Genomic DNA, 25,490 nt, shown 5'->3' with positions numbered 1-25,490 from the left:
AAATGACTGGGAAAGATTGAACCTTTGTTTTCTCAGTCATTTCATCTTTCACCTGCCACATTCCTTTCAGCATAACAGTTTCCTTATTTATATCTTTTTTTAATGATTATTTTTTCTTTGTCTGATAGCATGACAGCAACTCCTGCTTTTTAAAATTCATTTGATGTAAAGTAAATTTTTCATCCACTTGTGTTTTATTTTATGTATGTCTTTGTTTTTAAAATATTTCTAGTAAGCAACAGATTGTAGTTTTGTTTTCTTATCCAATCTGTCACTCTTTTTCATTTTGTTGGATTGTTTAATCCATTCACACCTACGGTTTTGTTAGGTTTATATTTTCTTCCATTTGTCCCTAAAATCAGGTTTTTTCAAGTTATCATCCCCCTCCCTTTTCTGCTGTACACACAGTATTGTTTCTTCAGTTACTTTATTTCAATCTTTTTTTGGGTGGCACCACTTCAAAGTTTATAAGGTATCCATTCTGGGCCCTGCTCTCTATATGCTCTGTAGGGTTTACCTCATAGATCCCCCTTTTCCATTGTGCCTCTCAGAATAATGACAATTATTATGTCAGATGCCCATGACAGGACATCTCCCCCTGCCTCAACTCTTGTTGACCTTTTTTTATTATCTTTTTTTCCTACTTGGAAATCTCTTCCTTGTGTCCATGCTCTTCCTCTCCTCCAGGTGGGAGATGTCTCTAGGGGTTCCAAATCCTTCTCTCTGAGGACAAACAGGCACCAAGACCCCCAGACCTCATTCAGTATAAAGTCCACATCTCACTTTACCCATCAGAGCATACAACAGTGGAGCCCCCTTCCACCTCCAAAGTAAGGCCTCTTTCCTACTCTCCCACACCTTGGCAATCTTTTCTCCCTTCTGCGTACCAACTCCCCTGTAGGCACCACGGAGGTCACCTCCTCATTGAGAGCCCTTGATTTGCTTCTGGTGCATTACACCCTCCTCTCTACCCCCCTGCTCCCCTCTCTTCCCTTCCTCTACCCTCCCATGTTATACTGCAGTCCTACAAAAGAAGCATTTACCTATAAACAGAGTGTTGTCAGGTTCTTTCCATAATGTTTCCTCTCTGACTCTTCCCTGTTACCTCTACCAGATTTCCACCTCCATCCCTGTCTCTTTATGTACATTTAGAAAGACATCTCTTACTGGTCTTTCTGCTGTTACTCTGTTGTTTGTTAGTGCCGGTATTTATTCACTCTTCTTGCATTTCTGTTGTTTGGGGTGTCTGAGAAACAAATAATCTCTTCAGTTCTAGTTTTCCTTCTCAAAATGTGTTGAACTCTTCTTTATTATTGAACATTCACATCTTTTGTCTGTGTGGTTAAGCTCAGATTTGCAGGCTAGGTCACCCTGGGCTGTATCCTGAGTTAAAATGCTCTTAGGAACACATTACTTCATTCCCTCCTCCTTCTAGTGGGTACAGAATAGCCTTGCGATATTCAAATGTCTTTTCCTTTGTATTTGAAGGTTTTTGTCCTGATGGCTTTCAGAACTTGTTTCTGAATTACACTGTTAAATATAACCACTATGTATTTCAGAGTTTACAGCCTTGGTTGTTTTTTTCTTTCCTGGAGACAATCTGTGAATTCTTTCCATTGGAATTTTATTTTCTATGTTCAGAAGTTCTGGGTAGTTCTCTTTTATTACGTTCTCCATTCTGGTGGTAAGGTTTTTTGTTTGTTTGTTTGTTTTGTTTTTGATCCTGTCATATTCTTCTGGGAGACCTATGATTCTTAGGCTGTCTCTATGCATCCTTGAAGATGTCTTCAAGATCCATATGTTTCGCTGGCATTGTAAATATATTTTCTTTTAATGTTCTTGTTTTTTGCTTCTCTTCTTCTGTATAGTCCTTCATGTCTGTGTGATTCCCAATCTATTGTTCTCTCTTTTGTTTCTTTAGTGCAGCTTGCCAGAACAGATTCAAGTATTTCTATTCTGCTCATTATATTTGCTGCACAGGACAAAAATTCTGCTCTGATAATTCTCATTTCTCTTTTAAACTGCTCAGGGATAGTATGTTATAGTCCCACGGTCTCCTCAAATTCCACAGGGTCCTGTCTTATCAAGTGTTGATCATTTTCCTTCATTTTGTAGCATTTATTCATAGAGGCATGAACTCATTTATTAGATCGAGAGGTCCTATTTCCTTTTGTTATGTTTTTCCCACTGACTTATGTGTTTGTGTTAAAGGTCTTCACAATTTCTTCTTCCTGAAATCTTTGGTACCTCCCCCCCCCCAACTTATTTTCTTTATCACTCACTTACTGACTCCCTCCCCCCTATCACTGACTATAGTTTCCTTGGGGGTTGGATCTCAAAGCACCTCAGCCTTCTCCCACAATGGGAAATTTATGATTCACCAGCCTACATCTCTGCCACAACTGACTTTTGGGTGGTCAGAATTAGCCCCAGCTGGACACTGTGCTCTTTCCCTCAGGCGTGGTGGAATGCTGCACAGCAACCTACTCACATGGTGTCCTGTCCTGGTGACCTGTCCCACTCCCTCTGTTCTTCAGTTCTCTGATCTGATACCTGCAGATCAGAGCCCCCCAACATCAGCAGTTCAGAGCTATGAATAGTAGCTGGTGCTTTTTGTAACCCCTGGCAGGCTTTTGTTCTTGCAGAGCTGTCCCCAGGCTGGTTGTCAAGGCCTGAGCAAACTGCCACAGCCTGGAGCTAGGTTCTTTACACCACTGGAGTGGATTCTGATGTAAACTCCTGTTGTGTCCTTAGGACTGTTAGTGCAGCCTTGACATTGGTAGCATAGGAGGTGGAAGAAGAATGCTAAGTGATCTCAGAGTCAGTGAACTTTGGGTCCTAGGTTTTGGAGAAAGGTTTTTTTTATTTTTAGCCTTCTTTGGATTCTGGGTGTCCTAGGTCATGGAAACAGCTTAAGTTGCATTATCTTTGGTGCATAATTTCTGTTTTAAAGAGATATGAGAATTTATACGGATTGAGGAAAATTTCCAGCCTACCATCTTGTAGCTTATGTGATGCAGAAGTTAGGTAGATCATTTTCAAGAGTTATGCCCAACAACCAAACATGATGAATCTCTCCAAACTTAGATTAGTCTTACTGTGTCTCCACTACAGACACATTATCCATAGCTGGGTCTGTCTTAAAAAAAACCTTAATTGCTAGGCCCACACTTGAAACAAGGGTCACTATGAGGATTCATTGGAGTAGCAATTCAGGGAAAGACCTTGGAAAATACTGTGAAATGAACTGTTTTGCACCTGAAGACTTGTGAGTTCTTGAACAGCTTGATCATCTTACAAATCCATTCCACAAAGTCCTATTCCAATGGCTCAATGTGGCATGGAAGTGTTCCTGACTTCTCGAAAGCTGTCATTGGAGCATAGTCTCCTGCACATTCTGGCATGCTGCCATGGGCATTTTCTCTGGCTGTTCATCAGGCCTGGAACACTTTCCCTCCTCATTTCTACCTACTCACTTCTCTGGTTTCCTTTAAATGCTAAGTACAGTACCACCTTTTACAGGAAGCCTTTGCCAACCCCTCTTAATCCCAGAACCTTCTCTCTATTAATTATTTCCTGTTTCTCCTGTATATAGCTTGTCTGTATGTATTTGTTTGCATGTTCTCTCTCCTGTTAGATTGTGAGCTCCTTGAAGGCAGGGGATGTCTTTTGCCTCTTTTTGTATCTCCAATTCTCAGCATAATGCCCAGCACACAGAAGGCACTTAATAAATGTTTATTGACTGACTGAAATAGCTTTGAGTATGGGTCCAGAAAAAGATGGTATCTGCTTTCCAAGGACCAGTCTCACTAAACACAGGGAGAATCACTGCCAGTCAGCTGGCCACTTAGTGATTTCTTGGCCATGGCAACTTCTGAAACAAAGAAAGATACAAAATAATCCTCAGCCTTGTGTGGTTTCTTTAAACTTCTGCAATGATAGTGGGTGAGTAGAAGAAGTAGCAGAAGATGAGGCAGAGCAGGCTAATAATCACAAAGCTTACTTAGCTGCTGGTGTAAAAAATATGAGAACCTTGTCCAAAGACCAAGAGTAGACACTGAAGAACTGAAGCATATCAGCCTCGACATTCTCACTATGATGAAGTTGGAACGTATTTACAAGTTGTGGTTAAACAGAAAGTTGGCTCATAAGTTTTCCTTAGAGAGGCAAATAAATGAGTTGAGGAAATTGTATCCAAAGGCAATGAGAAACATTATTAAATCAGACATTTGATCATTTCATATTGTGATGCTCAAGGTAAGTTTTTGCAATCACGAAACCTGGCCACCATGAAAATAATTACAGCTTATGTGCCAACATCTGTTGTAAAGGATGAAGAAATTCTAGGAGGAATTCAATAATCAACACAGACTCAAAGATTATTTAAATAAGATTTCTATGTAAAGGTGGGTATAGGAGAAGCCAAAGACTTGTAGACCACTTGAAGCCATGTCAAATGAGGATCGGTTGAAGGAATTGGATATGATTAACTTTGGATAAGTGAAGACACTTATCTTCAAGCCTTCAAAGGGCTCTTATGTGGGGGAGGGAGGAGATATGTTCTATTTAGTCCCAGAGGACGAACCAGGAGCATGGGGGGGGGGGGGAACTTCAAAGAGGCCAGTTCAGGCTGGATCCCATGAAAACCTTCCTAACCATCATAGCTCTCCCAAATTGGAATGGGCTGCCTTGGGACATGGTGAGACCCCCTCCTTGGAGATCTTCAAGCAGAGGTCAGATGGCTACTTGTCTGGTGTGTTCTAGCAAAAAATTCCTTTCAGGTGTGGATCAGAACAGATGGTTTGAGACTCCCTGCACTCTTCAGACTCTGTGATTCCTCAATGACAAGGAACAGATGGATGTGCACTGGAGTCCTAGTAATACTATGAAATGCATCAGATCTAGTAACAGATTTCATACATATTTATACATTTCTATAAATTCTTGATATTTGCCATTCCGACTTCTCTTTCATTATGTCTCTTGATGTTCTTGACCCTTCAGTCTTCCAAATGAGTTTTGCTGTTATTTTGACTAATTTTATTCCTTTCATAATTTGATTGGTTTAGCACTAAATCTATAGTACAAGCTCAAATACTGTCATTATTTTTTGCTATCCTGGCAAAGCCTGGCTTTCCAGCTATTTTTTATATGTTAAAATAGCTATTTGTTTACACACACTCTATTGATATGTTTGATATTTAATATATTTATATATGAACATTTATGTATTATAGATTTTTATAAATAAAATTCCTTTATTCACATAAAATTATTTTGTAGATGTATTTCTACAAGTCTTATGTGTGTCTGGGTAGCTTATTTTAGATATTAAATGCATTTTATTTTGACTCCTACATTTTGTATTTGTGAAGCTGATTTAAAAAAAAACAACTTAAGTATAAGACATTACATTTAGCCCTATTCAATTTCATCTGATAAATTTGGCCCAATTCTCTAGCCTGTCAATATCTTTTTGGATCTGAACTGTCATGCAACATTTTAGCTATCTCTCCCAAATTTGTGTCATTTGCAAGTCTGATAGTTTTTTTATCTAGATCACTGATATAAATAATATACAAGGGTCTCTACTAGAGACTTCCTTCCAAGTTGACATTGACCCACTCATGGCTATGCTGGGTCTGGCCCTTCAATCAGACTCCTGCATCCACCTAAATGTACTCTATTATAATCCATATTTCTCTATCTCAGTCACAAGAACAACATAAGAGGCCTTATTAAATGTATTACAAAAAATCTAGGGGTTATCAGATTGGCTAACATGATAAAACAGAAAAATGATAAAGCTGAAGATGTGGGAAAGCTGGAACACTAATGCATTGTTGGTGGAGTTGTGAACTGACCCAACCATTCTGGAGAGAAATTTGGAATTATTCCCAAAGGGCTATAAAACTGTGCATACCCTTTGATCCAGCAATACCACTTCAAGGTCTATACCCCAAAGAGATCATAAAAAAGGGAAAAGGACCCACGTGTACAAAAATATTTAAAGCAGCTCTTTTTGTGGTGACCAAGAATTGGAAACTGAGGGGAGGCCATCAATTGGGGAATGGCTGAACAAGTTGTGGTAGATGAATGTAATGGAATACTATTGTTTCATAAGAAATGATGAGCAGACAGATTTCAGGAAAATCCTGGAAAGACTTACATGAACTGCTGCTGAGTGAAGTGAGTAGAACCAGGAGAAAAATTGTACACAGTAACTGCAACAAAGTGTGATGACTAACTTTGATAGACTTGACTCTTCTCAGCAATGCAATGATTAAGACAATTCCAGAAGACTCATGATGAAAAATGCTATCCAGATTCAGAGAAAGAATGATGGAGTCAGAATGCAGATTGAAGCATACTATTTTTTGGTTGCTTTTTCTTTCTTACAGTTTTCCCCTTTTGTTCTTATTCTTCTTTCATAACATGACTAATGTCAAATATGATTAACATGATTATTCATGTCTAGTCTGTATCAGATTGCATGCTGTCTTGGGGAGAAAAGGGGAAGAATTTGGAACTCAAAATCTTATAAAAGTGAATGCTGGAAGCTAAAAATTAATTAGTCAATTTAAAATATCTAGGTGAACTATCATGATACCATTCTTGGATCTGCTTGTCTAATAATGCTATCTAAAAAGAAAATGAAGTTAGTCTGGCAGGACCTTTTCTTGACAAAACCTTGCTGGCACTCTGAGCTGATTTCTTTTTCTAGAGGCTCACTGTCCATCCCTTTAATGAAACATTCTAGAATTTTACCAGGAATTGATGTTAAAATCACTAATCTATAATTTGAAGATTCCAATTATTTCTTTTTTTTTGAAACTTAGAACATTTGCCTTTTGGCAGTGCTGTGACACTTTTCTCTCCATCTCTACAATCTTTCAAACATCACTGAAACTGGCCCTTGGCCATGGTATGGACCAGGTCTTCCAGCAATCCAGACTATGGTACGTTTGGGTATAGGAATTTGAACTCACTAAGGGTAACTGCATCCTCCCTTACTATCTCTCTGACTTCCTTGGGTTTCAACTCCCTATTACTTATTTTCATTGTGTCTTTTCCAGTCCAAAGGTCATTCATAAGTTTCCTTCACTTAGATTATCCATCCAGGCCTTGCCTGTTAATTGTGGGTGTCCCCTAAGACTCTGCCCTCTGCTCTTCTCCCTCTATACTCTTTAACTTGGTAATCTCATCAGCTCCCATGGTTTCAGACTGCTATTTCAATGAAAATGATTCTCAGATCTGTTTAAACCCGACCTCTTCTCTCCTTTCTCCAACTGCCTGTTGGGCATTTAAAACTGTATTGACTTGTAGAGATCTTAAGCTCAACATTTTCCAAAACTGAACTTGTTACCTTTCCCCCCAGACCCTCCCCTCTTCCTGAAAGAGAAAGGAGAGCACCATCCTCTCGGCCACTCAGGCTCAAACCGTGGACATCAGCCTCACCTCTTCACTCTCATCCCCCATAAAGAATCTGTCTTCACAACATCTCTCATTCATGCCCTCTTTGACACTCCCACCACCTTGGTCTAGGATCTCATCACCTCCCCTGTCAAACTGATTTTCCTAAAGCACACTAGTTTGATCATGCCAGTCCCCTCTTCAATGACTCCCAGACAATCCAGTTTGGCTTTTAACGCCCTCTCTCACCTAGCTCCCTCCTGGATGTCCAAGTCTTTTTGTTTCTTACACCCTCCCATGTCCCCTGTGCTCCAGTGCCACTGGCCTTCTTGCCGTGCCTCTTAGCTCCAGACATTTTCTCTAGCCATGCCCCACACCTGGAAGGCTCTCCCTCCTCATCTCTGCCTCCTGACTACCCTGGCTTCCTTCAAGCTTCTGCTAAAATCTAACCTTTTGCAAGAAGACTTTCCCAAGCCTCCCTCATGCTAGTGCCTTCCCTCTGTTGATTATTTCCAATTTATCTTATATAGATACTATTTGTACGTAGCTGTTTTTCATGTTGTCTCCCCCAATTAAACTGTGATCTCCTTGAGACCATGAACTGTCTTTTAATTTTCTCTGTATCCCTAGCGCTTAGCAACAGTCCTTGGCACACAGTAGGCACTTAATAAATGCCTGCTGACTTGTCAACTCAACTTGACTTGGATTCCCCACAGTCATCTCAAATTGGGCATGTCCAAAACAGAACTCATTGTCTTTCTCCCTAAACTGTCCCCTCTCTAAACTTCCTCACTACTCTTAAGGCCATTACCATCCTCCTAGAGTCAAAACCTCAGTATCACCCTTGACTGCATTCTTATTCACCCCTCATACTCAATCTGTTGACAAATCTTGTTTCTGCCTTCCGACATCTCTCCCATCCACCTCGTCTCTCCAGCCACAACCACCACCCTAGTGCAGGCCCCTGTGACAGTCTAATTGATCTCCCTCCCTTCATTCTCTCCAAACCAGTCTTCACTTGGCTGCCATAATTATTTTTCTAAAGTGCAGGTCTGACCACGTCCCCTTATCCCACTTGATGGGCTCTTGTGGTTTCCAGGATCAGATATGATGTTCTCGTTTGGTCCTTCCAATGGTTTGGCCCTTACTACCTCTCCAGTGTTCTTAAACCTCATCCATGCACTACACAGTCCAGCTGGTGGTCCTCGTGCTAGTGCCTCTAACAGGACGGTTCTCTCCCGTCTCCACACCTTTGCACTATCTGCCCCCCATGCCTGGAACGCCCTCCCTCTTCATCTCTGCCTCCATTTCCCTGGTTTCCTTCAAGGCTCGACTCAAATCTCATCTTCTATAGGAGGCCTTTGCTGATGCCTCCCTTTTCAGATCGCATTAACTACTCTGCATACGGACCTCTTCACACGTTGGCTCCCCCATCCAAATGCATGCTCCTTGAGGACAAGGAGTGGTTTCTGTCTGTCTTTACAGCCACAGCGCTGCCACAGAACATGCCCTTAATAAATGACCGCTGACTGACTGGCTGGCTTTATCAAACTCCTCTCTCTTCTCTTTTTCTCCCGGATGTTTGTACTACACTCTGATGCCAATGCTGCTTCCGTCTATGCTCCTCCGATCACCACCAAGATGCTTTCCATCCCCCTTCCCCTCGGACTCCCACATGGCCCTACAGGTCCCCACACTGGGAGCTCCTCCACGTCCTGCCTTTCCCTAGGCTGTCTCTTTCAGCTGCTTCACCCTTGCAGAGCGACGACCTGGTCATGAAGCTCATTCCACTGAGTCTCCAGGATGTCTACACGAGATCAGGCTCCTCTCTCCATTCTGGGCTCCTCTTAATCATTACCCATCCTTTGCACACTGGAGCTCAGAGGAGTTTGACTTTGAGTTCTTTTCTTGGGTTTTGTCACCTGTAAGTTTCTGGCTGGCCCCACTGCTATCCTTCTGCTTGCTGGCTGTCTGCAGACAGTTTTTTTTTCTTTCTCTTTCCTTCTCAGCTTATAGCCTACTGATTTTGATCTAGAAGGGTTGGTTTGATTGTTTGTTTTGGGTTTTTTGCTTCCTTTTTATTACTCAAATGTTGAAAATATTAAGAGAACAAAGCTAGCTTCTAAGTGCCAATTAATTAATAAAGGACCTTGTAATGGGAATGCAAATTTGGAAGATCTTCCCTGCCCCTAGGCTAAAGTGCACCTGAAGCCTGGGGTGGGAGGCTTGTTTTTCAGTAGATACTTCTTGATTGGCCAGTGAGTCAATAAGGTTGTTACATTCTCTGAGCCAGGAGAAGGCTATATAAGCCCTGATGTGTAGCTTTGTTTTGGGACTCACTTTGAGAAGTGTTCTGGGATTTGATCTGAATTCTGGGAAGCCGTTGTTGAGAGTCCCCCGGCTTTGAAAAACCCAGATGTGGAAACCCAGATGTTGACTGGGTATGGATGTAATGGTTGGACAGTTTGGAAAGCTGTCTACTTGATCTGTTAATGTCTTGATAATTCTGTCTGTATATTTTGAAGTTTGGGGTACTGACCTTTTTCCCCTGAACAAGGTAAACGATATATGTCTGACTGATTAAAGTAAGCTTGTTAACCCATTTTGAGTTGCTTTCCTTTAACAAAGCAGATCCAAGAACCTGTATGGGCAGCAAACCCTGAGGACGCGCTTGGGGTGCTTGCTGCTACAAAAGCTAGCTTCTAAGTGCCAATTAATTAATAAAGGACCTTTGTCACACAAATAAAATTAAGCTAAAACTTTATCCTGCTGGGATCCTCTCCAATCATTGTGAAGAGATGTACATCAATAGTTGAATTTCTTCAGACTTTGGCTCTCTGGCCCTTAGATGCTGAGGTGGGGAGGAGGGAAACTGTGGTCTCCCACTGGAGCCTCCAAGAGAATCAACTTTAAATAAGCTACATTTCTAGGGAAAGGGAAACAGCTGTTATTCAGAGGACTCTGACTATGGTGCCCTACCGTATCATGGGGCTTCCAGCCAGAAGGACCTTAGGGATCATCTAGCTCAGTTTCTTAACTTCTTTTGTTTCCTGGAGCCCTTCTCAGAGTCCTGTTTTTAAATGCATAAAGTAAACTACACAGGATTGCCAAGGTAACTCACATCACCATCTTCATCACTGAGAATTTATTAAGCACTATGTGATAGGCACAGGGTTATTTTAAGGTTTCAAAGAAAAGCAAAAAATAGGAACCTGCTCTTAAGGTGCTTACAAAAGAACTGGGAGTAAACAGACAAACAACTACATACATATGAGATATCTACAATGTAAATAAATGGGAGGTAATCGCAGAGGGAAGGCACTAGCAGTTGGGAAGCTCAGGAAAGGTCTCTTCGAGAAGATGGGATTTGAGCGGAGCCTGGAAGGAAGCCAGGAGGAAGAGGCGATGAAGGTGAGCATTTCTTCCATGGGGGACAGCCAGTGAAAAGGGGACACAGCAAGAAGGTGAGTGTTGGTAAGGAAAAAGGTAGCAATGGGCCAGGTTGGGAAGGGCTTGTAAAGTCAAGGAGAAGATTTTATATTTGATCCAGGAGGCAACAGGGAGTCAGTTTGCTGAGTACGGGGGAGGGGTGTGGTCATACCTCAACCTCTGCCAGCCTTTGAATGGAAGGTGGGTTAGAGTGGAAAGAGAGACCACTAAGAAGGTCATTATTCTAGCCTGCACCATGATATGGGACTGTGTGAGTGGAAGAAGGAGATGTGTGGGAGAGAGAGCGGTAGAAGTATTAAGACTCAGCAACAGATTGGACATATGGGATGACTTTGAGTGAGGAGTCGCGGGTGGCACCGAGGTTTCAAGCCTGGGTACCTGGGAGGATGGCAAGTGCCTTTGACAATAAGGGAGCAAAGGAGGGCTGGGGTTAAGATGAAGAGCTGTGTTATGGCCATGTTTATGGGATGTCCAGTTCAAGGGATCAGATAAGCTGATGATGAGAGACTAGAGGTCAGGAGAGAGGCTAGGGCTGGATAACCAATGGGAGAAGCGTCTCCATAGAGATTATGTTGGAATCCACGACAGCTGACGAGATCATCAAAGGCGATAATACAGAGGAAGGGAAGAGGGCCCAATACATAGCCTTAGGTGCCACTCATGCGGTGAGTGAGTGGGCTGTGACATGGATAAAGCTCTATTTTTAAAAGACTGAAAAGAAGTCAGACTGGTGGGGGAACCAAGAGAGAGCAAGGTCCCAGAAACCTGGAGAGGAGAGAGGGATCAACAACTTCAAAGGCTGCTGGAGAAAAGGCCCTGGAGAGATCTCTGGTAACTTGGGAGAATGATGAGGCTGACAGCCAGCCTCCAGGGGGCTTGGATGTCAGGGGAAGTGGCTTTAAAACCCAGGGGAGGAACCTCCCATCTAGGTCGAGCCAGTCACTTTACATATGAAGAAGCTGGGACCCAAAGAGAGGAAGGGATTTCCCTAAGGAAACATAGTAAAAAGAATTGGGGCTGGGATTTGAATCTCATCCTCCTGATTACAAATCCCATGTTCTCCCAATCTATCCTCCGCCATGCAGTCAGCTGTTTGTTAATAAGACCAAATAAGGCCCTCTCTATAAGGTGCTCAGCGCCCTGCCTGGCACACAGCTCCCCGCACCCGGGGGCGCCGGGGCACAGCCTGGTCCCCGTCTGCCTCTTTCAGGAAGAAGCTACCTTCAGGTCCTGTGTTTACATGGGCTTCTTTGCAAGGTTTATACGGCAGGTCAAAAATGCACGTCTCTAGACCACAGTTTGCTCACTCTTTTTCCTTCTATTGTCATTAGAAAGCGTGGCTGCCTCTAACCCTCCCAGGAAGTTTCTGGGGAAACAGGAGGCTTTTGCTTTCTCCACTGTCCCGAAATAAAGCAGACATCTGACAAATGGAAGCACAACACAAGTCTGGCCTGATTCAGGGCCAAAGACACCTGCTACTGAGTCTGTTCTTCCCTGTGGCTGTTTGATTTAGAGGCTGAGGGGAGAAGAGGCTCCTTTCCTTAACTCAATACTTTGGTGAATTTGTGGGCACTCTCTCCCCATGGACACCTACTGGAACCCATCCACTGCCAGTCTATGCCACATCCTCCCATAAATGCTCCAAGGTGGAAGGGGCCCTCCTCCAGCCCCCTTGGCTTTGCCCAAATGCAAACAGACACCAATGGAACTCAGAGGTTGTCTGTCAGTTATCCCTCAGTCCTGTCCCAGGATGGACACACCTGCCTGTCCTGTCTCTGACAATGACCTGCACACTGCTGGTCTTCCACAACATACTGTAGCTTGCTCTCATGCCCAACACGCCTCTCTTCAAGGTTTTTTTGGGTGTGTCAACTTAAATTCTTTAAATTTAATTTTTAGAGTAAAAGATTTAGAGTAAAGACTTTGTGGTCAAAGGATGTGAACAAACAGGTCCCAAAAGAATTGGAAGCTATTAATAACTAGAATAAAGGGTGCTCCAAATAACTAATGAGAAGAGAAATGCAAATGAAAACAACTGTAAGATTTGACCTCCCATCTGGCAAACTGGCCAAGAATGACAAACTGCGGGAACAGTCAACGTTAGAAAAGGAAGGAAGGACAGGCACACAAGTGCATTGTTGGTGAAGCTGTAAGTTGGTCCAACAGTTCTGGAAAGCAATTTAGAATCATGCAAATAGAGCACCTAAAATGTCCTGACTCTTGGACCTTGAGATTCCCTTGCTAGGCACATACCCCATGGAAGTCACAGATAAAAATAAAGGTTCCATACATACTGAAATATGCAGAGTAGACCTTTCAGGGGTAGCAACAAACTAGACAAAAGTCATAGTCCTTTAATGGGGAATGGTCAGAGATCACAGAACACGAATGTAATGAAATATTACTGTGCAGTAAGAAATGACAAGCACAATGAATACAGAAAAACACAGAAAGACTTGTGTGAACTGACATACAGGGAAGTCAGCAGAGCCAGGGAAACAGTACATACGAGACTGTAAAGAACGGCCGCCAAACAACCAACATTGAATGGTGTGAAATGACAAAGGACAAGCTTGATCTCAAAGAGAGAGATGAGAAGACACCTCCCTCTGCTCCTCGGCACAGGGCAGGGTCTGTGGGTATGGAACTATAGATAATGTCAGATTTTATTTTAGGCATTGTTTAGTTTTACTGATTTTTTTCCTTCTTCCTTTTGTTTTTCTCTCCTTTAAAAAAAAGTTCTTTGTTATAGGGGTAGCTAGGTGGTACAGTAGATAGAGTCTAGAACTTGGAGACAGGAAGACTGGCGTTCAAATCCTGCCTCAGACACTTCCTAACTGTGGGACCCTGGGCAAGTCTCGTAACTTCTCTATGCCTCAGACTCCTCATCTGTAAAATGGGGGTAATAGTAGTAATAAAAGTTGTCGGAATCAAATGAGTTAATGCATGTAAAATGCTTTGCAAACCTTAAAGCACTATATAAGCATAGTTATTATAAGAAATCAATCTCCAGGAATGGGTGTGTGTGTGTGAGAAAGAGATTCAGGAAGAAACCCAGGCAAGATGGAAATATGTCAATAAGAATCCCTTTTAAAAGAATGAATACTTTCCTTGAAGCAATGAAAATTTGGACTTCATCCACACAAATGCCTGTCCTGTGAAAGCCATCCTCTTCTGGTTTGGCCTTGGCCTTCAAGTACCCTTGACCATCAGGGCCGAACATTCACTCTCTATATATTTGATTTCTTTGGTGTGTGCATTGGACTAGATGGCCACTCAAGTCCCTTCCAACTCTGAAATTCTGTGTCTGCACAAACGTCATGGGTACCTTAAAAGAAGCTAGTTACCTGTTGGGAGCCAATGGCAACTTCTGGATCTATGCTATGTGTCTAAAGCTCTGGGTCCACCTGAAAGCACGAGATAAAAGACAGCTGGCATGATAAACAGTGTCTCCAGATTACAACAGAGCTGGGCAGGGGACAAGTGACATCAGAAAATTATCCCATGTTCCCTTTGGGTTCTTGACCCTTTCCAGAATCTTATTAAGGTTAATAACCGCATAAAGGCAGAGGACGGGTTTGCTGACTGGCAAGACAGGCCTTGTGTTGCCATTACTTACCCTAAATTAATTTCCCATTGTAAAACAGTGTGGTCGTCACCTCCTGCAGTGAAGGCATAGGTGCCATCATAAGAAAGAGTCATGCTGGACACGCCATTTGGGTGGCAAATGATAGCAGATGTCTTGTGGGGGTTACCATCAACTGGTAAGATCTGAAGTCCAACCTGGTAAGAGACACGAACAGAGCTGGTCCTCTTTGTGCATTATAACATCAGTCTGTGAGCTCCCTTATCACAAGAGTCAAAGTAGTAATACAGAGTCCACTGAATGTCAGGCCCTTTCCCCTTCCCACCTGCTGTATAGATACCCCAAAGTCAATCCCCTGCCCTCCCAGCCCAACACCCTCTGCTCTGGTGGTGCCCTCTCAGTCTGCAGAGACACTGCTGCCCTGGAAGGTCATTTGACATGATGATGCTACTTGCCAATCTAAGCACTATTTCAAAAGAAGGTCAGTCAGGGCATGGGGAAGTTCATTCGACTCAGCCTCCAGTGACAGCAGCATAAATTTAGAACTAGAAAGAAATGTAAGAGGTCACTGAGCTCAACCCCCTCATTTTCCTGATGATGTAAGTGGAGCCAAGAGAAATGACATTCCCGTCTCCCAAATTCCCTGGGGAAGTGAGTGGCATAGCCAGGATGGGAAGGCTGGCCTTCTGCCCCCAAAGCCTGCCCTCTGTCCATCATTTGACAGCAAGCCTTGCCCTTCTAGGTCCCCTTGATACCACTGACCACATCCCACCCAGGAAGTCGAGAACAACCCATACCTTGTCTTTGTTTATAAATGCCAAGTATCGCTTCTGTGGGTCATCTGTGGCTTTCTCTGGGAGGATCAGGACTTGCTGAATGGGTGAGCCATAAGTCGGTCCAATTAGTGTCCTTCTGGAGAGATGGAAACAAACAAAAACAAGTTTGTCTATTTTTGCTCCAAAGATCAAAATGTAAACACATACTGATTATTCTAAATCTATAGTGGATTTTAGGCACGGTGCCTTCAAAAGGTATAAAGTTCTGTCACTTTGGTCTGAATTTCCCAGCAGGGCATTGGGGCATGCAGGCACAACTCACCCACTGCCATCTACCATTGCTAACAACTACTTCAAAGAAAGCAAGCCAGGCATGCTGGAGCAGTTACAAAGAGCAAACACTTTGGAGAAACCTTTGTGCAAGAAACAAGGTTTTTAAGTAGTCAGTGATCCTGACTTTCGCCTGCGGTAACTGAGAGAGATGGACATAATGCCTTGGGACAAAGAAGCAGCAAGGAGCTGTTCTATGCTCGCAGCATGAAAGAAGAGCCCCTCCCCGCACCCCCCCCCCCCAGTGCTCGGCAGCTATGACAGGCTATGATGTTCTGCATTGTTCTGCCCGTTGGATGTTACAGGTGTACCTTGGCCTATCGGATCGAGGGGTTCCTGAAAAAACTGCATGTAGATTCCATTGCTTTAGGTCAAACCATACCTTCCCAGAGCGATCAAAGCACTTTCATTCAGATCCCAGGAGGGCACATGGGGATGGGATAATTACAGCCCGAGGATGGCCTAAAGGTGACTAAAGGTGACACAAAGTGGCCTCAGCAGATATTTTCCTCATAGGTGCTGACACTACTGAGCGTCACTGAGATTCAGCAGGACATGTGAAACGGAAAACTAAAAAGGACCAGACGTGTGACAGAAAGGGCCCGTTTGTACTCAAACAAGCAGGCGCTAATCATAAAGGACCCCTGATCTGTTCATTTAAGGAGCTGACTGAAAAAGGTGCCAAGTCACATTTGGCTCTCCTGGTCTGAACTGCCGAAAGTAGTAAACTAGTGGGTTTTTAAATCTCTCCTATTTCTACATCACTGATTATTCGGAAGTGGTTTCTTCATCCCTCTCACCTCCAAGCTGCTTCACCTTCATTGCAGATTTATCATCAGTGGGAGTGGGAGATGAACAACCACCTAAGTGACCCTTGTTCCACAGTGAAAACAGCAGCCAGAAGAGCACACAGGGCCCGGCTACTGGGAACAGAGGCACCGGTCCTCTGAAATCTCACCCAGCTCTCTGTGAAAACGTTCCTTTCCGACATTACTTTCTCAAGGCTTTCAGAGTGAGCCTTCTCTGGGTTTGTGGCCAGTGCCCAGCACAGTGCCGGGCCCACAAAGGACTGACTGGGGGGACACTGTTCTGTGTTTCCCTCTTGTCCTTGCCCCCTATATTAGCTTCTCCTCCCCCGGTCCCGGCTCCCACCAGCTGCCATTAAAGACTATCTGGATGTGAGTTTTCACAGGCTGTGCCAGGAAAAGCTGGTGAATCCACATCCATCCCCAGGGATGGCAGGCAGAAGGCTGACAGGAGGTGATCAGTGGAGGGGAAGGGGCTCCCCACGGCCATGAAGTCATAGCTCACGTTCTCTTACAGACCGTGTTCCGGCCCCGGGATCCCAGGTCTTCATTCTTGGAAGCCTTGTGTCTTGGCTGACATTCTGTGTAACAGAGAGGCTGGAACACTGGTGTTGGAGCTCAGGAAGCTGGTGCTGTGATCTTCCCGCGGGCACATCCTAGCTATGACACTGGACCTTGGCTATCTCTGTCAAACGATGGCCAGTGCAGGCCATCAGCCGCTAGAACCAGGCCCCACCCACTGTGGCTGCCACTGATCATTCTTGTTTAGTCTCTCCGGCCTCCACCAAAACCAGAGCCCAGGTCTCTCTGTGGGGGTGGGAAGCAAGTGAGGATGCCCCCCAGCAGTCCTGGGAGCATGGGCAACTGACCACCAGCATCAATATTCAAGCAGCATCTTCTTGGAGGGAGCCCAGAGGGAGCCATTTCCCTCATTTCTATTGTAAGGCACTCAAAGGGCCCTAATTCTTCCCAAACTGAGTGTTTGCTCTGGGCTCTGCAGCAGCAGGATGAGGCCCTACAGCCCCACCTCCCCGAGGCACTAGGGCTGGGAGCCACCCTCTGGTTACCTGCACATCTTTGTGGTGGAATTAAACAGCTTCACTTTGTACCCGCTGTTGCAAATGAGCAGGAAGGACTCGCGGGTGAGGGGAGGGTACCAGATCATACACTTGGGGATGGCCTCCTGGTCTGTGCGGTGGATGTCAAGGACCTCCAGGTGGTCCTTGGTGCTGTTAAGGAGGTCGTACTCGATCTGCAAAGCAAGCCCAGCATGGCCATGCGGTCACATGGTCACACGGAGAAGGGTGAATCGGTAGGGCAAGCTCTAGCGCCATCCCCACCACCATGGCGCCATCTCCACCATCATGGCACCACTGCCTTTGGGGGCCGAGGGCTCCCTTTTGGCTTTGCTCTGCTGCCTTTTTGCCACCTAAGGGGGTGAAGTTATAAATTCCTAAGAAGGGTCACAATAAAAACCATCTTTGGCTGCCTCCCCCACGCTCTGGGTAGATGCCTACCTTGTCTATATCCCCTGTCCTAGAGGGAAGGGAAGCAAACAAGCACTAATTCATCGCCAAATATGAAGAGGAACCACACTAAGGAGTTGGGGGTTTTTGTTTTGCTTTTTTGTATTTTTTAACAAATATCTCATTTTATCCTCACAATGACTCTGGGAAGTAGGGGCTACCACTACCCTCATTAAACGATGAGGATTCCAGGCCCACCACTCATTTACAACACGCTTGAGGGTTTACAAAGTGCGTCACATACACTGTCTCCTTTGATCCTCACAATAATCCTGTGGGACAGCTACAACAGGTGACATGTCCATTCTACAGGTAAAGAAACTGAGGCTCAGAAAGATTCAGCGACTTGCCCATGGTCACACAGCCAACAAGAGGTGAGGCTGGAGCCCAGACCTCTCTCAGCTCTCAGTCCCTTGTCTTTCTATTATTTTCTGTCACTTTTCAAACATCCAGGTGTCGATGACCTTTATCAACCACTATTGTGAATAATCCATCACCACACTATGGGAGAAGAGGCAGCAGCAGGACCCTTGAGACAACAACCCCACTCCCACATCAGTCAGTCAGTCACCCCTCGCCAGGCACTGTGCTAAGTGCCGGGTTACAAAAAGAGGCAGGAGACAGTCCCTGCCCTCGGGGAGCTTGTGATACAACAACATGCACGTAAACATGCACAAACACGCTAAGAACTCTAGGGATCAGGAGGACACAATTACGAGAGGGAAGGCCCTGGACCGGTAAGGGGGCTGTTGTCAGAATTCCCTACGCTGATGGAACAGGAGAAGCAAAACTCCAGTTTCACACGCCTTCCCATTTCCTTCTCAGAATTCACGAGGCCAAGGTCTCTCATAAACATCTCAGTGGAAAGAACACGGTGTTTGGGGCTAAAAGCTTTCTTTTCTCAACTCTGCTATTTACTACCACGTGACCTTGAGCAAATCTCTAAAGCTCTCTGAACCTCAGTCTATGCATCTGTAAAATAGGCTGTCAGACTAGAGGGCCTCTGAGGCCCTAGCAGCCTATAACGGGGCTGGGGACCTAGAAGGCCATATGTGGCCTTCCCCAACTTCAGCCCAGCACAGACCCCCCTACAGGCAGCATCACCCCCATTTCAAGGAGAAACTCTAAATTTAAGAGACTGGCCCAAAGGAGTAAGTAGATGATGATAACTTACCAGCAATCTGTCCTTGCCAAGGCTGAGAAGCCTGGGTTCATTGTTGTCCAGCTGAATCCCAAACAGCAAGCTTTGGATTTTTTTGTGGTGAGAATGAAGTCTTGCTAAATATTCCCAGACCTTTTCTCCATTTTTTATCATTATCTTGTAAACTGCTACAGTAAAATTTACATCCTGAATGAGAATAAAAGAATTCAAATCATTCTCACAATCTGCAGGTTTGTAAGTCCAATGCACATTTTAACAACTCGAAAATTCTCATTGTTGCTCTAAGCCTCATGTCACCTTTATAGAAAGTTTTATCAGTGAAACTCCATTCACCTTCATCAGTCTCAGTACAGTTAGCAGAAAATTCTCCTTTGCGATGGACCAATGCACAAGCATTGGTTAAGCCCCTACTGTATGCCAGGCATTGTGCTGAGTGCTGAGCATGGAAAGACAAGACAAAACAAAGCAGTCCCTGCCCTCAAGGAGCTTACATTCTACTGCTGGTATTGTTTGTTCTTAGTTCTCAAAGAAGACCATGACTTGCCAATGAATTGGACTTCAGTGAGGAGGGCTGTGCAAGGCCACCAGCCTCCCTCTCTCCTCCTGAGCCATCTGGGTCCAGTGGCCAGACACAGATCAGGATGATAGGAGATGGCCCTCCAGTCGTCCTGATCGGTATCTGACCCCCACATTCTACGGAGGGATGGGACAGAGAGGAAGACACTATATACAGAGACAAACCAAAACGTATGCAAGGTGAAAAAGGAGTCACTGGGAGCTGGAGGGGGGATCAGGCTCTTGAGCTGGGCCTTGATAGGAAGGCATGTGTTTCAATGGTTCTGTTGCCTTCATCACCATCACTGGCATGTCTTGGAAGGGAGATGCTGCTATTATCCGTATTTTACAGACAAGAAAACCCGTTGCCAAGAGAGACTGAAGTGACTGCACAAAGCTAGTGTATGTCTGAGGCAGGGTTTGAACTCAGGCCTCCCTGATTCTAAGCCCAATCTTTTGCCACCTAGTCTCTGGCTGCCTTAGAAGGTAAAAGGAAAGCAGGCCAGACTGCCTGAAACACAGAGTATGAGCCGGGTCCAGAGCCAGTGTGAGAGGCTGTCTGCAGACTGTGGTAGGGAGCCCCTGCAGCTTCTTGAGCCAGCACTGCACTTTAGGAGAAAACTGATGCTAAAATGAGTATGTCACCCACCATGTGCGTCCTGCCATGAAGGACCCAAATGCTCGACCGACAAGGAGGCCCCTCAACCCTCTTTTTTCTTTAAACCAATCTGGTTTCAAGAAAATTGCCAAGATGTCCTTGGATTCTTCTTCTCAATGGAAATACTTACAGCAGTCGCCAGAAATTGGGAGTCATGGGAGAAGCTGATAAGAGTCACGTTGCCTCTGGAATATTTGAAAGGCTCTGCAGTCTCGTTTTCCAGAGACACGGCATCCATAATGTAAACCGTCCCTTCGGTGAAGCCAGCCCCCAGAAGATACCCTGACAACACAGACCAGAGAATGAGGACTCAGAAAGACGCGATTACTTTCCATGACATCTCAGATTTGGAGCCCGGGAAGGCCCATCAAAGTCAAAGAAAGAAAAATACCTTCGGGATTGAACGTCAGGCTCTGAACGCCAATCCCATCCTCGAAGATCCTGCTCACCACGTACAGTTTCTTCCGATAATTCCACATTTTGAGCAGCCCGCAGACACTCCCAATAGCAATAAGTGGCTTATAGGGATGGCAAGCAATGGCGTGAATGGCTTCCTTGGGCTCAATCAAGACTTCCTCTAGTTTGGTCCCATCTGTCGTTAAATGGTACACTCTGGCATCAGATGTGCCAATGATAAAATTTCTGTTTGCCAAGGAGAGACCAAGCCATGTCAGCATTTGTGGGGAATTGGGGCACAACAGCCATTCAGTTCCTAATTGCATATGGAACCACTCTGTGTCTGTAATTTTGTGACATTATTAACCTTACATCTCCAAAAATACACCATCAATATCCAACAGCATCCATTTGCAAGTGAAAAAGCCTACATTTCAACATGCAAATTGAGTCATTAAGTATGCAGATGGACAGTCAGTTCTACAATTAGCTAATCTGCACATGCAAATTTTCATTTGTGTATGCAAATGTGGAGTTCTGTGCACATATGCAGATGTGCCTGTAAATGTTGTAGGGGTAATTAAACAGCCTCATTTGACAATTTGGTCTTGAAAATTTATGGCTATTAATTATCGAACGTCTTTAAACGCAGCAGCTAGGATGAACAGAGCTTGGAGAAGAAAGGGACCCAACTGCACAGGAGTAAATCCAAACTCAGTAGAGATGGGAGTGCCAAATGGAGAAGGCTTCTGATTTTCATACAAAGACTCTGAATTCCTTTTTTTTTTTTTTTTTAAGGTTTATCAGGTATTTGAAGCTTTATTCTTTAGCAGTCAGGTTATCGGGTGAGTGGGAGTCCTTGCAGGCCAGTGAGTAATATTTCTTGTCTAAAGAGGGGCACTTGGGTAATCTGGGTTAGCTCTAGGCACCTGCTCTCAAGGAGTTTCCCTACATTCTAGCGAGAGGCCACATTTACACCTCATAGGCAAATGCATACATATACAAGGCACCAGGGCTTTCTGAGTGCTTAAGGAAATGGCTTATGTAACCATAAGTCAACTCAGTGGAGCCCACCCCACTCACCTTACAATGAAAGGGTTGCCAGGAAGGGTGCAGTCTGATGGGAAGCCTGATTTGTCCCCCACAGGAATGAGGGGGTTCTTTGAAAAGGACAGCATTACTATGGGGCTCAGCTTGAACTGGCTGTACCAGTTAACCAGTGACAGCTTGCTGTCATAGAACCTAATATGACCTCTGACATCACCGGTTACGAAGTATCTGGAAGAAACAAGGTCAGTTTGTTAATGGCACGGCTCGGTCCTCCAATGTTTCACATTTCCCACACGTGTGACCCCGGTGAAGGGGTGGTGAACCCAGGCAAGCAATCGCTTCGGTGCTAAACCATGGCCCAAGGCTTGTCCAGACGACTTATCCTGCCACCTCTTTCAGGCCCAGAAGGGAGAGAGATCCCAAGTGGGCACAGGCAAACCTAAGGGCCAAAGAGCATCTCAGGAGAGAAAAGAGTTTATCCAAAATTCATATCTTTGACATAATTTTAATCATGAGGGAAAATGAATTATCTTGTGTTCAGAACACATGGGCGGAAAGACCAAATAAAAGCCATGATTTGTTGAGAAGTATCAGCTTTGTGCCCTGTGTGCCTAACACTGCCCTCTCCTGGAATCTGAAAAATCACACATCTCCTAACTGTGTGTGTGTGTGTGTGTGTGTGTGTGTGTGTGTGCACACTCCAGTGCATCAGAAAGTAAGTGGAAAGAGCTAAAATCAGAAGTCGATAATAGGAAAGTAACAGTAACAAGGAACAAAGCAGATAAGCTAAAAAGAGGCAGATTTAGATACGTCAGGAAAAATTTCGCAATGATGACTGCTGTCTCCAAAGGGGAATGAGGAGCTTCAGGGGAACCTCACTGCTGGGCTGGGGGTGGGGAAGGAGGGAGGGGGGTCTTTAAGGGAAGGTAGGAAGATCCCCTGTCAGGGATATGGTAGAGGGGGGCACCTGCTAAGGTTTGAAGAGGACTAGCTGGTGTCCAACCCTAAATTAATTCAGAATCTACCAAAGGATAAACTGCAAAGCCACCGTTGTTATTTTTTTTATACCAAGGATAATATCATTTTGGGGATATTTACCTTTTTATTTGAATGTTTCATCTCACATCTCAAAACCCTTTAAGGCAGGAATAATTATTAGATTATGTTTTTCTAGGTAGGCTGGGTTCTCTCCATCCACCCTCTCTGACTAGGTCACTTTTTATTTGACATAAAGCAGGTATTTAATAAGCACTGAACTGTGTGCTGAATAAAGATTACAACCCCTTCCTTTATTTCTTTTGTCATCTTCTATACAGCTATCACCCAGACATTAAAAACAAATATTCCTATTAATGAAGGCCCCAAATAGCCACAGTGGAATTGCTGCTGGAGAGAGACTCAATTGGAATCTGGAAATAAGATGACTTACTTGTCCACAGAAGTTAACACGGTCAGGGCATCCTTCTGCAAATGTACCAGTTTGCAGGCTTTGATGTGAAGCACTTCTAGGGAGGTGTAAGACCGCGGTGGGGGGTGCAGATCCCAGACCACCAGCTTCCCCTCCATCGTGGCGGTCAAAATCTGCCTGGCAGCAAAATGAAAGATGGACTGGCTGAATTTCCCCACAATCTTGTTGAATGTCTGCATTTCAAAAGAAAAGCTATGGGTTACCCCTTGTACGTACAGGTCAAAGAATGAGCCCATGAAAAGTCTGCAACGGTTACAGAAAAGTACCAAATTAATATGCAGCTTCATCCCCAAAAGCAAAACACAATCACCCTGCAGACACTTCTAACGCCACAAATGTCCCCAACTGTTCAAAGCTTGGTGAGGGCCTCGGGTGGGAACTGAGCTTAATTAAATGAGCTACTGAAAGCAAATCAAAGGCAGATCAATCACTCAAATTTCTCTCATCTTCAGGGACTGAGAAGGGAATTCAGGTGGGTGCAACCAGTCAGAAAGAAAACCTGGCTCCAGTTACAGAATAATATCAACGTATTTAAAATTTCCTAATCAGCTTTTTGTCATAAAGTTATTTCTCCAGGAGAGAATGATACAGGGTGAGTAGTAATGCCCCTGGAATATAGCCCACTGCTCACTTATGGAATAATGAAGCCATATCTGCAGTAGAATTATAGGATTCAGGCCTATAGGAAGACTGCAGAAACCATCTATTCTAACTTCCTCATTGTGCAGATGAAGAAACTGATGCCACAAAAGGCTTGAAAGTATCAGAATTGGCACTCAAAGATGGCGTGAGTGAGGTCCTAGGGGCCTGAGCTGGATGGGCTTCCAGAGGCTACCCAGGCACAGCATCAGAGGTCTAAGACTGGGAGACAGCTCAGAAACTGCTCGATCCAGTTCCCTCATTGTGCAGATGAGGTAACTGAGGCCCACAGAGGCTTAATGGCTGAGCCAAGGTCACAGAGGTAGTAAGCATCACAGATGGGACCCAGGCCAGAGCTCTTTATAAGCATACATACACATGCATGCATAAATGTTTACATTATACACATATATGTGTATATAGATATGCATGCCTCACATACATATATCACATCCTCCCAGATTATATTAGTGCAGGTACCAGAAGATCTATCTTTCAAGTCCTGAAAAAACAAACTGCAAACAAAGTGAAATTGAGTGATCTGCTATGTGGTCTTTCAAATGTATTACTCAATTTCCCCAAACGTACAATGGGAATTACCATATTTTTCTCTCTATCTCAGATATATTGTGACAATCAATTAAATAATCACTAATAATCCAGCAAGTTCTCTGAGCTATTTGAAAGGAAGGAGTTATGGAAAACCAAGTGTTTTGTTCTCCCTAGTACCAAAGGAAACTCACAGAATGCTTTCCTTTGTCACTGAGGCTCACTTTAAAATAAGGCTCCTGGAGACCAGGACACTCAATTCAGCCTCTTCATAAGGGATCTCTCACAGCCATAACAAGTGGTTACTTTTTGACCTTTCAGGCCTTAAGGGCAGGGGTTATTGCCTTTTTTTTGTTATCAGTTGGTCTTTGCAGTCACAAAGCCCAGCCCAGCACCCAGAGCAAGGTAAACAGATGCTTCAGTGATGCGGGCTGAATGAATTAAGTAGGAAAGATGGGACTCTTAATGGAAACCAGGACACAAGTCCAAGTTATTTTATGACCATCTTAGTTTTTTACACCCTTAACTAACAAGGCCAAGGTAGACCCTGCACCTGCCCAAGGGACTGAAGACCACCTAGGAGCCGGAGCAGCTTGAGCCCAGAGTGACCCCTGGTGGTTAATTTGGAGACCAGCTATGCTGGCTGTATTGGGAAGTAGAGACAGACAATGACTGACAATGACCTACCTTTCTCTCAGTCTCTATTGCCCATGTAAGGGACGTGTCTGCTCCTGTGGAAAGGAGAAACTCCTACACCTTACAGACATAAAGGTCAGACAAGTCTTGCCCTGGAGGAGCCTGCATTCCCCCAGCAATGGACAACTCATTATCTTCTGAGACAGTCCATTCTACTCTGATGGTCCTAATTGGTAGAAAGTACTTTCCTTACATCAAGCTAAAGTTTGTTTCCTTCCAGTTTTCACCCTATAAAGGGCAGTATTAGTGGTCAGGCTTGGGGTTGGTCTCACATTACCAGCTGCCTGCCAGATACCTTTAGTTGGCTGACTGGTAAGGCATCACCAAGTCAATATGTCTACAATGGAATTTATATAATTTCTGCTCCGCAAACCTAACCTCATTCCTAACATCCCAATCTTCATTGGCCTCAGAACTATCCTTGACTTTT

General features: G+C 44.3%; 1 protein-coding gene across 1 annotated transcript in view; it reads right to left on the bottom strand.

The window, feature by feature from the left end:
* CFAP251 (cilia and flagella associated protein 251) overlaps positions 1–25,490 on the bottom strand; it is a 92,130-nt gene that overhangs the window by 32,571 nt on the left and 34,069 nt on the right. Inside the window, exons 10-17 of the mRNA XM_069081455.1 lie at positions 23,138–23,349; positions 21,742–21,936; positions 20,654–20,904; positions 20,393–20,544; positions 19,062–19,235; positions 17,429–17,613; positions 15,247–15,361; positions 14,483–14,646 (exon numbers count right to left, since the gene is read on the bottom strand). Of these exons, the coding sequence (XP_068937556.1) occupies positions 14,483–14,646; positions 15,247–15,361; positions 17,429–17,613; positions 19,062–19,235; positions 20,393–20,544; positions 20,654–20,904; positions 21,742–21,936; positions 23,138–23,349 (1,448 nt within the window). The remainder of the gene's footprint in view (positions 1–14,482; positions 14,647–15,246; positions 15,362–17,428; positions 17,614–19,061; positions 19,236–20,392; positions 20,545–20,653; positions 20,905–21,741; positions 21,937–23,137; positions 23,350–25,490) is intronic.

This window comes from Petaurus breviceps, unplaced genomic scaffold, assembly GCF_028583685.1.
Source record: "Petaurus breviceps papuanus isolate PSGF00001 unplaced genomic scaffold, PetGlider_PUasm1.0 99, whole genome shotgun sequence".
Lineage (NCBI taxonomy): Eukaryota > Metazoa > Chordata > Mammalia > Diprotodontia > Petauridae > Petaurus > Petaurus breviceps.
This window is presented reverse-complemented; position numbering and strand designations above follow the sequence as displayed.